This window comes from Eleutherodactylus coqui, chromosome 4 (assembly GCF_035609145.1).
Source record: "Eleutherodactylus coqui strain aEleCoq1 chromosome 4, aEleCoq1.hap1, whole genome shotgun sequence".
NCBI classification, from domain to species: domain Eukaryota; kingdom Metazoa; phylum Chordata; class Amphibia; order Anura; family Eleutherodactylidae; genus Eleutherodactylus; species Eleutherodactylus coqui.
In genome coordinates, this window is record NC_089840.1 from 36,523,854 (window position 1) to 36,535,649 (window position 11,796).

At 46.5% G+C, this 11,796-nt stretch overlaps 1 protein-coding gene across 1 annotated transcript in view; it reads right to left on the minus strand.

The window, feature by feature from the left end:
- FSTL1 (follistatin like 1) overlaps nt 1-3,464 on the minus strand; it is a 29,352-nt gene extending 25,888 nt beyond the window's left edge. Inside the window, exons 1-2 of the mRNA XM_066599254.1 lie at nt 3,358-3,464; nt 3,226-3,282 (exon numbers count right to left, since the gene is read on the minus strand). Of these exons, the coding sequence (XP_066455351.1) occupies nt 3,226-3,282; nt 3,358-3,360 (60 nt within the window). The 5' untranslated portion in view covers nt 3,361-3,464. The remainder of the gene's footprint in view (nt 1-3,225; nt 3,283-3,357) is intronic.
- Nucleotides 3,465-11,796: the final 8,332 nt, after the last annotated feature.

An 11,796-nucleotide genomic window follows, 5' to 3' on the forward strand; every position in this document is an offset into this window, starting at 1 on the left:
CTGCTTCTGGGGCAGATGTAGCAGCACTGTAATAATATTAATGACCTGAAGAGCTAACGATCTAGCAGAGTAGACTGTAAGCAACTATACAGAATGTAGTCAAAAAGCCGGACCAGCGCTAGATCTGCATACTGGTGTGCTATATTGAAACAGCAATAACGTGCTTGAATAGGAAGGCATGGATGCTCTACATGATGGTATGACGCACGGCCGCTGGGGGCCCTGGAACGTGGATTTCAATTTTGTGTTGTGGCCCCTGTAAGAGATAGAGAGTAAAACCCAAGTGCAAAGTTGAAGAGTAGCGTGTGAGCAGCAGAAATCCACCTTCTGCATCTCACTAAGTCCCGTGGGACTGCTGCTATGACTGAAGTGGTCTCCTCCTGCTATGATAGGGGGAGATCATCCAGGTAGTCATCCACCATGGTCTGTAGGAGATTCAGGTACCGATTTGTGTTGCCAGTCCCTGGAATGAACACAGGTCCACGACGGCTTCTTGCATGTCTTATAGCAGAAGGAGGCCACTTTCCTCCCTTCAGTAATAGCAGCGGTCCGACGAGTTTCAGGCTAGTTTCACACGGGCGATTGCGATTTTGCTGCGAGAAAATCACGGCAAAATCGCATCTTTGTTCCTGCGATTTTTGAGCGTCGGCGCTGCTTTTTCTTGGAGATTAATTTCGAACTTGCTGCAGTTAAAATCTCGCCTCCATACAAAAACATGGGAGATTTAAAAAAATTTTTTTTTTAAATCGCATAACCCAAAAAGATAGAGCATGCCGCAAGTTTTTTTTGTTCTCTCAACCTTGCATTAGTGAAAACATCGCTTATGTATAATAGAATGCAAGGCAGCACTACTTCATCAAACCCACAGGGTGGGACTGTCCATGTGCAAGCCACAGAAGGGATCTGGATCGCTTGACCCCCAAATTGGTTTCCTACGCTGCTTTTCTACTGACTATTGCATCAGGCGAAAATCGTGTGATTTTCTCGCTCATTTGAAACTACCCTTAGAGAGACATGCAAAGTGGATTTCTCACACGCTACTCTTTAACTTTGCAATTGGGCTTTACTCTCCCTCTTAGGGTGCCCACCCACTGGCGTTTTTTTTCACTGCGAAATTCGCAGTTTTTTTTTTCTGCAGGGGGTCTATGGGACTTGTAATGTAAAAATCGCGATTTACCGCGATATCGCGATTTTGCGCGATCGCGATTTTAGCTTTGCATGTCCCATAGCCCAAAGACCCCTGCAGAAAAAAAAACGCTGCGAATTTCGCAGTAAAAAAACGCTAGTGGGTGGGCACCCTTACAAGGGACATAACACAAAATTGAAATCCATGTTCCAGGGCCCATGCGTCATACCATCATGTAGAACATCCAAGCCTTCCTACGTAAGTACATTCTAGTTATTTCAAAATAGAACACGGATTAAGATACAGCGCCGGATCTGTTGACTACATCCTGTATTATCGACAATGAGATTTATGTAATTGTAGGGTATGAGAAACTTTACATTTGCACTGAATTTCCACAATTTTTGAGTCTACTCGGGAATACTGTATGCATCTTTATTAATATAACCATAGTAGACATTATACAGGGTGTGCACATAGACAACATCATTGGCCTGAAGAGCTTACAATCTACTAAAATACTTTAGCAGATTGCTCGAAGGAAGGGCTGAAAACTTCTGGCCCCAGTTACATCTAGAACAGATGTTATATGGAAGATACAGTGCAGGACAAGGCCCAGGGGAGCAGGAGGAGAAGAATGTATCGATGCGCATATTACTAACACACTAGCTATGTGAGCAGCTATGGGTGGAATCTGGGGGTCAAAAATATAGTTATTCCATATGATGCGTGGGGCCCTGGCAAAGAGGCCCCAAGAACTTAAAATTTCCCCTCTGCTGCTGATCATGAGTTCTTCACAGATCATATTGCTCATTAACGCTTTCTATGCTGCAGCTATGGACTATTATAAGACAGGACTTCAGAGACTGATAGGGTGGGCGAGATCAGAGAAGTCACCCTCAGGGGAAAACTGTTATTAGGGTACTATATAATCACATTTCCATCTCTAGCACTGTGACACGGACCACATGACAGGGTTAGCTGAGTGGTCTATACAGCTCCGTGTATATAATCAGCCTCCTTGCTACACTGTACACCCCTGTTCCCCTGATTGCAGTATAAGATCATAATCCCCTCTATTTCCCCCAAATACGAGAGGATCTGTTTCCAATTTTCTGCACTGTATGCAGCCAATGCTCCAGCATGTTTAGAGTTAATCCTGTTAACCCCATGTAGACTGGGAACAGTATGGTGAAGTCAGGGGCATTTTACAATACAGCATAGATATAGTTATATGCTCGGTACAGGCCCTGAACGCAGAACTCTGCTGCAATGTTCTGTGGACTTCAAGATACAATTACACAGCTTTAACCCTTTACTTGCTAGTAAGAACATCCCCCTATATCTATGTACAGTATATGTCTATATGAGGATATAGCCTGGCCTGCCAGACTTCAAAATCCAATGTAGAGCCTGAGAACAGGCAAGAACAGCAAAAGTTACAGCCTTGTAGTAAACAGTATAAACAGCAAGGAAGGGAGAACATGTACATCACATGTAAACTTCATAGACACAGGGGTAATATATAATTTCATATATACAAGGGAGTAATATACTTCACATGCAAACTATATATGTAAAAAGGATGATATACAATACTTGTAAACTACAGAGGGGATATACAACACATGTAAACTTCATACAACAATAATATACAAGACATATACACTTTATATACACAGGGGAATAGTATACAGAACAGCAGGTAAATGTTATATATACTGGGGGTCATATACAATAGACGGAATCTTCATAAACACCGGGTAATAATATACAACACAGTAAACTTTATACATAGATGGTATTACTATCCAGGCCTATGGGGGGCAGTCTGACTTAGATACAATGTATACTGTCGTATTATACATGTAACTATAAACCCCCCGACGAACTTTCCTCTATGTAATAGATACGTATACATTACACACAGTATGGATAATATACATTACACACAGCAGACTCTTCGCTACATTGCATCAGTCTGATTCCCACGACCCCGGTTTAACCCTTTCAGTCCTTGAATCTTCTGAACTCAGAACTGGGGATGGAACATACGGGGGGCACACATACTAATGGTCAGGATGGGGGTCAGTACATACCAGAGCCTGCGAGCAGGACAGGGCCAGCAGCAGCAGCAGGGGGGCAGTCCTCAGGAGCTGGGGGGACACACAGTAGGTTAGTGGGGGGCAGCAGAGGGGGTATTGGAGAAGTGAGATGGCATGAGCTCTTACCATGGCGGCTGCCGGCGGGTCTGTTCTGTATTCTGCAGCGGAGATGATTGTCCTGCAAGGGCTGCGGTGCTGAAACTGTATCCTAAATGTGTCCCCTCCTCCTGCACCCCTCCCCCATCCCTCTCCCTCCTGTGTGCCGCCCCCTCGTTCTGCACAGGGTCCTCCTCCTGCCTCAGCCTGTGTATACTGTTCCCCTTCTTAAGTCTAGCCCCCCTATTATACAACCCCATCGTCCCCTGACTCCTCTTACTGTCTCTCATCAACCTCTGCCTCCCCCTCTTACAGGATCTCCATCACCCTAATCCTCCTCTATCACCCTTATCCTCACCTGTCCCCCCCTCTTACTGGGTCTCAATCACCCTCATCCTCCTCTATCACCCTTATCCTCATCTGCCCCCTCCCCCTCTTACTGGATCTCCATCACCCTCATCCTCCTCTATCACCCTTATCCTCACCTGTCTCCCACTCTTACTGGGTCTCCATGACCCTCATCCTCTTCTATAACACTTATCCTCACCTGGATTCCCCTCTTCCTGGGCCTCCATCACCCTCATCATCCTCTGTCTCTCTTCTTACTGTCGCCCATCACCCTTTGTCTCCCCCTCTTACTGGGCCTCCATCACTCTCATCATCCGGCCTCTCCTTTTGCTGTCTCCACATTTTACTTTCCCCAGCACCATCATCCTCCTTCTACTACCCCTCATCATACTCTGTCTCTCCTCTAACTACACATCATCACTCTCATCATCTTCTATCTCTCCTCTTACTGCCCCCCATCATGCTCATCCCCCCTTACTGTCCTCCATCATCCTCCTCATCTTTTGTCTTTCCCTCTTACTATCCTTCATCACCCTCACCATTCTCTATCTCCCTGCTGTCTCCCGCTCTTACTGTCCTCCATCATCCTCCTCTTACTGTCCTCCATCATCCTCCTCTTACTGTCCTCCATCATCCTCCTCTTACTGTCCTCCATCACTCTCCTCATCTTTTATCTCCCCCTGTTTACCATCACCCTCTTCAACTTTTGTCTCCCTCTCTTACTGTTCTTCATCACCCTCATCATCCTCTCTCTCTGCTGTCTCCCTCTTTTACTGTCCACCATCATCCTCACCCTTCCCTCCCCTCTCTTACTGTCCCCCACCCCCTTCATCATCCCCTTTCTACCCCCTTAGTCACCCTCATTCCTCTAATGTAATGTAGAACTTGTATGCCCCATCCCCTGTACCCTCATACCCCCCCCCCCCCCTAATTTTCTCCTTCTCCTGGAGATACAGCTTTTGTATCCCCCACGCTGCCCCCTGTGTGCATTAGAAGAACAACAGCCGAGCTGACAACCACAGCTGTGAACATGAGATGAGGCCAGTGTGGTTGTCACTGCCCATCCCCCCCACACCAGACAGAAGCTGGGAGTGTTTTGTACCCCTACTTCTATATGTAATGATGGCGAGTATCACTGGGGGGTACAAACCAAATACAGAGAAGGAGTATTTCTGTCCCAATGGGCAGAAAGGGTTTCACAACTATGCTGCTTCGTAAAAATTGCAAGCTGGGAAAATGCTACAAGACGCAAATTTGTAAGCATTTGGAAACCTTGATATGAATACATCACTTCAAACAACTTCAGCTCGGGTCCATGAACTTCACCCCATGCGCTCTGCTACATCAGAAAGTCCCCACATACTCTACTCCCCCAATGCTTCCAAAAATCCATCCTCAGGTGAACCTCCAACGTGTTTGGGGAATTCTGATGATTTTCTCATTTACCACATAACAGCGACAGAATCTTTTAGACACGATTGCCCTAATTGGTTACATTATTACCTTTTTAGCTTTTTGTTTTGTCTTAAATCCAAAATATTATTATTGCAGGAAAGTTACTCAAATAATACAAATCTAATTGCAACTTTATGTTTGTTGTTGTTTATTCGTTCAGTCACTTCCGACGCTTCGTGACCTCGTGGACCGGCCCACGCCAGAGCCTCCTGTCGGCTGTCGCCACCCCCATCTCCACCAGGTCCAGTCCATCACCTGAAGGATATTATCCATCCATCTTGCCCTTGGTCGGCCCCTCTTCTTTTTGCCTTCCACTTTCCCCAACACCAGCATCTTCTCCAAGGTCTCCTGTCTTCTCATTATGTGGCCAAAGTACTTCAGTTTTGCCTTTAACCCTTTCCAATCCAATTTGTATCCTGCGTTTCCTAGGGGGCTTACTCTTTTTCTGCCGTTATACAACGGACTATCTGCTGGCTAAAGCCAGTACTGCATGAGGTGACACGTTGGATAGGCTCCGACAGCAGAGAGGCTGGCAATATACAGTAAGAGAACCCCGATGGACGATAATGTCTTCAGAGGTCAGACAGTGGATTGGAAGGGGTTAATATCTTTATGTTAACAAGTAATTAAACCTATGATTTCTGTTAGGGACCTGCGTCTCCCATTCTTTATTGCCTCTTCCAGAATTAATATTCATGCATTTTCATTCTGCGATACTCAATAAAAGAAGATTGCTTAAAAACAAAAAAACCAGAGACGTATTTTCCATAGTGAAGTGTCAATGCCAGGAGTGAGCTTCCCCATTAGTGATGGCGGTGGGTGACAGTGGCAGACGAATCTAGCGTTTGTGTCCTGAGAGGGTGAACCCTAAAAACTAACCCCCAAATGTATTCCACATCTGCTAAGTAGTTGAGTAGAATCTATTGTTCCCTGTTATCAGCCATGCAGGCTGGGGAGAGGCTGATGGTAGGACAGGGGAATACACTATTGCTGTGTACACAATTCCATGTATTCATGATGATGAGGTTAGACTGCGGGTGTAATCTCTAATATCTGGAGACACAATAATATGCACCCCGCCTGAGGTGTACACCCAAAATCAGGGCCAAGCAGGGATGGGTGTACACAGTGACGTGAACATCACAGCTACACACGCCAGAGAGTTACAAAGTATACCGCCATAATGTCATACAGATCACTGCCACACACTGTGCAAATAGACAGTGCACTAAGGTGTCATCATGGTCCCCGTCACACAGTGCCCATAGAGTGCCATACAGTCCCCATATAGAACCAACAGATACCAACATAATGCCAAACTGCTCAGATAAATAGTGGCCTATCCTGCGCACATACTGCTTACAACCCTGGCTCATACCTCCCCATAACAGAGTCCTACTTGTGCAGGGGGTGGCACTGCCCTCTGCTGGTGGTTGTCTGTATGGTTAGTAATGTCTCAAGGACATTACTAGTAATAGGCCCAATGCCCATGGCTGTTTTTTGCACTGCGGGATCCAGAGCGAGCGTTCGCCTCCAGATCCTGCAGCAAATACTCCTCATAGGACGTTTTCCCTGCCCGGAAATCAATAGCGATTTTCTGCTCGCAGGGGAAAATCGTAGAATGTCCTATTCTGGTGCGGGCCTCGCATGGGCAACTTCTATTGCAGTCAATGGAAGCCGTCCGTCTGGCTGCAAGTTGCGGCGGATCCGCGCCATCGCTGGTGCGACTCTCTGCACCGCGCATGTGCGGTGGTGCGCCAGCCGGCACATCTACAGAGCAGAGAGAAGACTACGAGACAAGTACGGGGGGTCAATGCCTGGGCACAGGGGCGGATTCCGCTGCGAGATTTCACAGTCAGTATCCGACCCGGCCATGGGCTTTCGGCCTTACTGTATTACCAAGTCCCAAATGGGAAATGTGGAGGGGAGGTTTATCTGTACCCCATAACTGCACCAACCCCTCTGTACACATACGTCTGCTGAGCTGTGTATCTAAGCTCATCATGTGTGATACTGTCTGCTGAGCTGTGTATCTAATCCCATCATGTGTGATACTGTCTGCTGAGCTGTGTATCTAAGCTCATCATGTGTGATACTGTCTGCTGAGCCTCTGTATCTAATCCCATCATGTGTGATACTGTCTGCTGAGCTGCTGTGTATCTAAGCTGATTCTGAGTGATACTGCTAAGCACTACATCCCCCATCCTGAGTTGCTTTTCCTCCAGGCTTCCCGGGGTTAATCACATTCCATCTTTCCCCTGGTCTGTCTGGGGCGGCTGAGGAAGCAGCGCTGTGTAATTGTTGGCGCAGTCCCAGGACACAATCTGGCGCTTCCAGCTCTGACTTAACAAAAGAACATGAAATAAATAATGTGATTTCACCTCCCCTATGGGGCGAGAGGGTGCGGCGCTGCCCGACGGGCGCACACCCTAATGCCCATGTTACATGACCCCAGCATGTCCAAACTAGCACTGCAGGGGGAACCGTGCCCGCGTCTGGGGTTTTCTGCCGGCTGCTGCCATTTTGTAGAGATCCCACTATATTAACCTGTTCACGACTGTCACCTGCGACCCCCCCCCCCATAGAAACCTCTATTCTGATGACATTGTTAATTACTCCTCTACAATTTTAACCCTTTAAGGATGGGACCTAGTTTGCTACTTAAGGATGTAATGATTTTTTAGCATGTTTATCACCCATTTTCAAAAGGCGTATCTTACTAATAACAGTAGGGGGCGCGTTCTTTGTGGGGCGAGCTGCAGTTTTATTGGTACAGTTTTGGGGTAATATAATGTATTCTTTTGGGGGGGGGGCAGAACATATCATTTCTGCCATTTTGTTATGGCGTTCAGTATGCGATGTCAATGACATGAAATTGTTTATCTGCTGGTCGGTACGATTACCACGATACCAAAATTATATAGAAGTATTTAGGTTTTCCCACTTTTCACAATAGAAACCTGTTTTCTTTACAAAATTAGGTTTTTGACCTCACTGCGACCAATATTGTTATTTCTCCCCGGACGGAGCTCTGTGGGGGTTGTTTTTTGTGTGATGAGCTGTAGTTTTTGTCAGCACCATTTTGGGGTAGATATAACTCTTTACAATTTTTTTCTATTTTTTTATAGTGGTTGCCGTGTGGGATAGGAGGTCTGTTCAATCTGTTGTACCCGTCGATTCGGATGCGACGATACCAAACATAGATTTTCTTTTATTCATTTGTTTTGCAAAAGAAAAAGGAAAAATGCAGAAAAAAAAACATTTTTAAATTATTTTTAGTTTGGATATTCTTTTTAATATTTTTCTTTTACCTTTCTTTGTGTCCCTGAAGGGGATGTGATCCTGTGATCCTATGATCGCACCGATAATACATGGCAGTACTTTGGTATCACAGTGTATTATTTCTATTCTACACAAGCCACGGCAGACCCAGAGTCCATTGTAGGGGTCTGGATGTCATGGCAACTCATCGTCCCTCGTGATTGGATGGTGAAGAAGTGATCACAGAGGGAGCTCAATCCCTCTGTTAACCACTTACATGCCATGATCAACTTTAATTGTGGCATGTAAAGGGTTACCAGCAGGGATAAGAGTTCTATCCAATCCCTACTGCTGCAGCAGAACCCTGGCTGTCAGTTACAACCACCTTACGTTGCTGATGGCATGGGCTCACTTCCTGAGCACACGCTATCTACATGCTGTACATGTATGGCGCTGTGCATGAATTGTGTTAACGAGCCAGCGGCCAGTCTTGTGTTCATAAAAACTCCATCGCTGTATAATCAAAGGTTCTGAAACTTTCTAAAGGTTTCTGCTTTAATTTCTCTCTATTTTCAAGATCTCTGCTTGCTGTCATAAATTGCTTTGTCTAAGCTGCTGTGATTGTTACAAACTCTTAGCTGTCAGAGGTATTATACACCTACAGCTTTTCAGAAAGCTCTCATTCACTGACAGCAAGCAGAGAGAGCAAAAAAAATGAGTCTAGAATTTCAACACAAAGAACATTAGAAATTCGTGAAAGTGAGGGCGGCGTCACACGGCCGTGCTTGTTTCATTCTCAGAAGTGGGTTTTGCGCACGCACGAAAATATGGGCCCTGCTCCATCTTTCTGCGTCTTTCACAGTGAAGCTGCCATAGAAGTCTATGGAAGGTACGCAAATACGGCAAGGGGAGGGTGAAACACTACGCAAAACGCAGGAAAAGAAGACAGCTGGCCCCTATTAGGCTTTAATAAGCATTTAATTTGATGGAAAGGGTGCGGAATGCGCGCATGTGAACTGGACCTGCGCACGCAAAATTACAGTAATATGGGTAGACATCCGCGAAAATCCCTGAATATAGCCGTCTCCAAACTTCATTCACGCGCGAATAAGATGCGCTGAGCGCATTTGCACAAACGCTCATGTCTCTCTGCCCTTACTATTATTAGGCCAAGCGCAAACTAAGGGCGGCTTCAGACAACCGTATTTGCACACGCAAAATTTGTGTACATATTGAAAACCAGTTGTTTTCAATGGCTTCATTCTCACAGTTCTTTTTTGCACGCATTTCGCTCTCACGAAAAAAGAAACCGCGACATGCTCTACTTTTGTGTGTATTTGCGCTCCTAAGGCAGCGCAGGAATCTATGGGGGTGGCCTCGATCTACGCGCAATTTCAAAAGGAAATCGATAACAATGGGGACTAATTAGACTGCGCAGCCTTTTCATTCACGGCGGTGGTGCGTCCTGCACTGATGTGAACGGTCCCTGGCATTGCAGAAAGTACAGTAAAATGCGCTAAGATGCATGCAAAAGCGCGATCTTCAGGCCTCATGCCCACGGGGAAAATCAGGCCCGCCGCGGACTCTCCATGCAGAATCCCGCAGCGGGTCCCTCCTTTCCCGCAGACATGAGGCTAAAAAGATTAAACGTATTCACTTTTTTTTTGCATGCGCAGTTCTTGCGGCCACAAAAAAGTAGTTCCTGCTCTATTTTGTGCGTATATGCCCCCCAACGCGGCCCATAGAGGTGCACATATGTACCCACAGTTACGCGCAAAACGCTGCGCTTACCCGTGAACACCGGCGAGAATATCGCTAATGAGAACAAAATCATTGAAGTCATTGGTTTTGTTTCGTCCCGCTATGCGGCCGTCATAAATTATATGCAGGACGAAACAAAACCAATGACTTCAATGATTTTGTTCTCATTAGCGATATTCTCGCGTGACAATAGTACGGGAAAGAAAGATAGAGCAGGACCCAAACTTGTGTGCTATGGCGCGGAGTATGATTGGTCCAAAGAAAAAAAACCCGGGTCATGTGCAACTACACTCAATAGCGGCGAGGGCAGTTGGCATACACCCACGTGTTACCCTGACTAGGCTCTGAACGGGCTATGCCGTATAATAAAAGAGACGGCGTGACTGTGCCCTCTGGTGGCCACTATGAGCACCTACACTCCTGATTTGGTGTGCGCACACTCCTGTGGCATATGGACCGTTTACACTTCTGATATTGTACCTGCGCCCTCTGGTGGCAGCTATTATGAACACTTATACCTTCTGATGTGGATATCGCGTCATCTGGTGGCCACTATGAGCACCTTCATATCTGATATGGTGATCGCGCACTCGCGCAACGTTACGACAATTTGCACTTCTAATATTGTGCCTGCGCCCTCTGGCGGACACTATGAAGACGGCATTGGGACCATTAACTTCTGATATTAAATCTGCGCCCTCTGGAGGCCACCATGAGCACCTTCACTCCTGATATACTGAGCGCGCACGCATTAGGACTATTTACCCTACTGATAGTGTTCCTGCGCCCTCTGGCGGCCACTATTATGAACACTTATACCTCTGATACCGCAACATCTGGTGGCCACTATGAGCACCTGCTGATCGCGCACTCGTGCGGCATCAGGACCACTTGCACTTCTGATATTATGTCTGCGCCCTGTGGAGGCCACGATGAGCACCTTTAACCCTAATACACTGAGCGCAACGTTATGATAATTTGTACTTTTGATATTGTGCCTGCGCCCTCTGGTGGCCACTATGAATACCTACACTCCTGATTTGTGAGCGCGCACTTGTGAGGCATTAGGAGTCGGACCATTACACTTCTCATATTGTGTCTGCGCCCTCTGGTGGCCACTATGAATACCTACACTCCTGATTTGTGAGCGAGCACTTGTGAGGCATTAGGACAATTACACTTCTCATATTGTGTCTGCGCCCTCTGGCGGTCGCTATTATGAACACTTATACCTCTAATGCGGAGACGGCGCTCTCTGGCGGTCAATATGAGCACTTTCACTTCTGATGTGGCGATCGCGCACTTGTGCGGTATTAGAAGCATTTACACTTCTGATATTGTGTTTGCGCCCTTTGGAGGCTGCTATGAGCATCTACATTTCTGTCTGCGGCCACTAGCGATCGCTATCTATACTTCTTATATTGACTGCACCCTCTGGCGGTCTGTGGCCGCTAACACGCCTACACTTCTGACGTGGTGCGTGCTACAGTACTGAAACAATTTTATATCGTGGGATTCAATCGCCATCTAGTGTTCGAAGCTGCAAGTGCAGTGACGTGACTCCCTCTGGTGGTGAGCTCAGTTAGCGCACGTTGTGTTTGTACAGGAGTTGTCAATAAAGCAGAGCGGACGGAAAATGTCAGC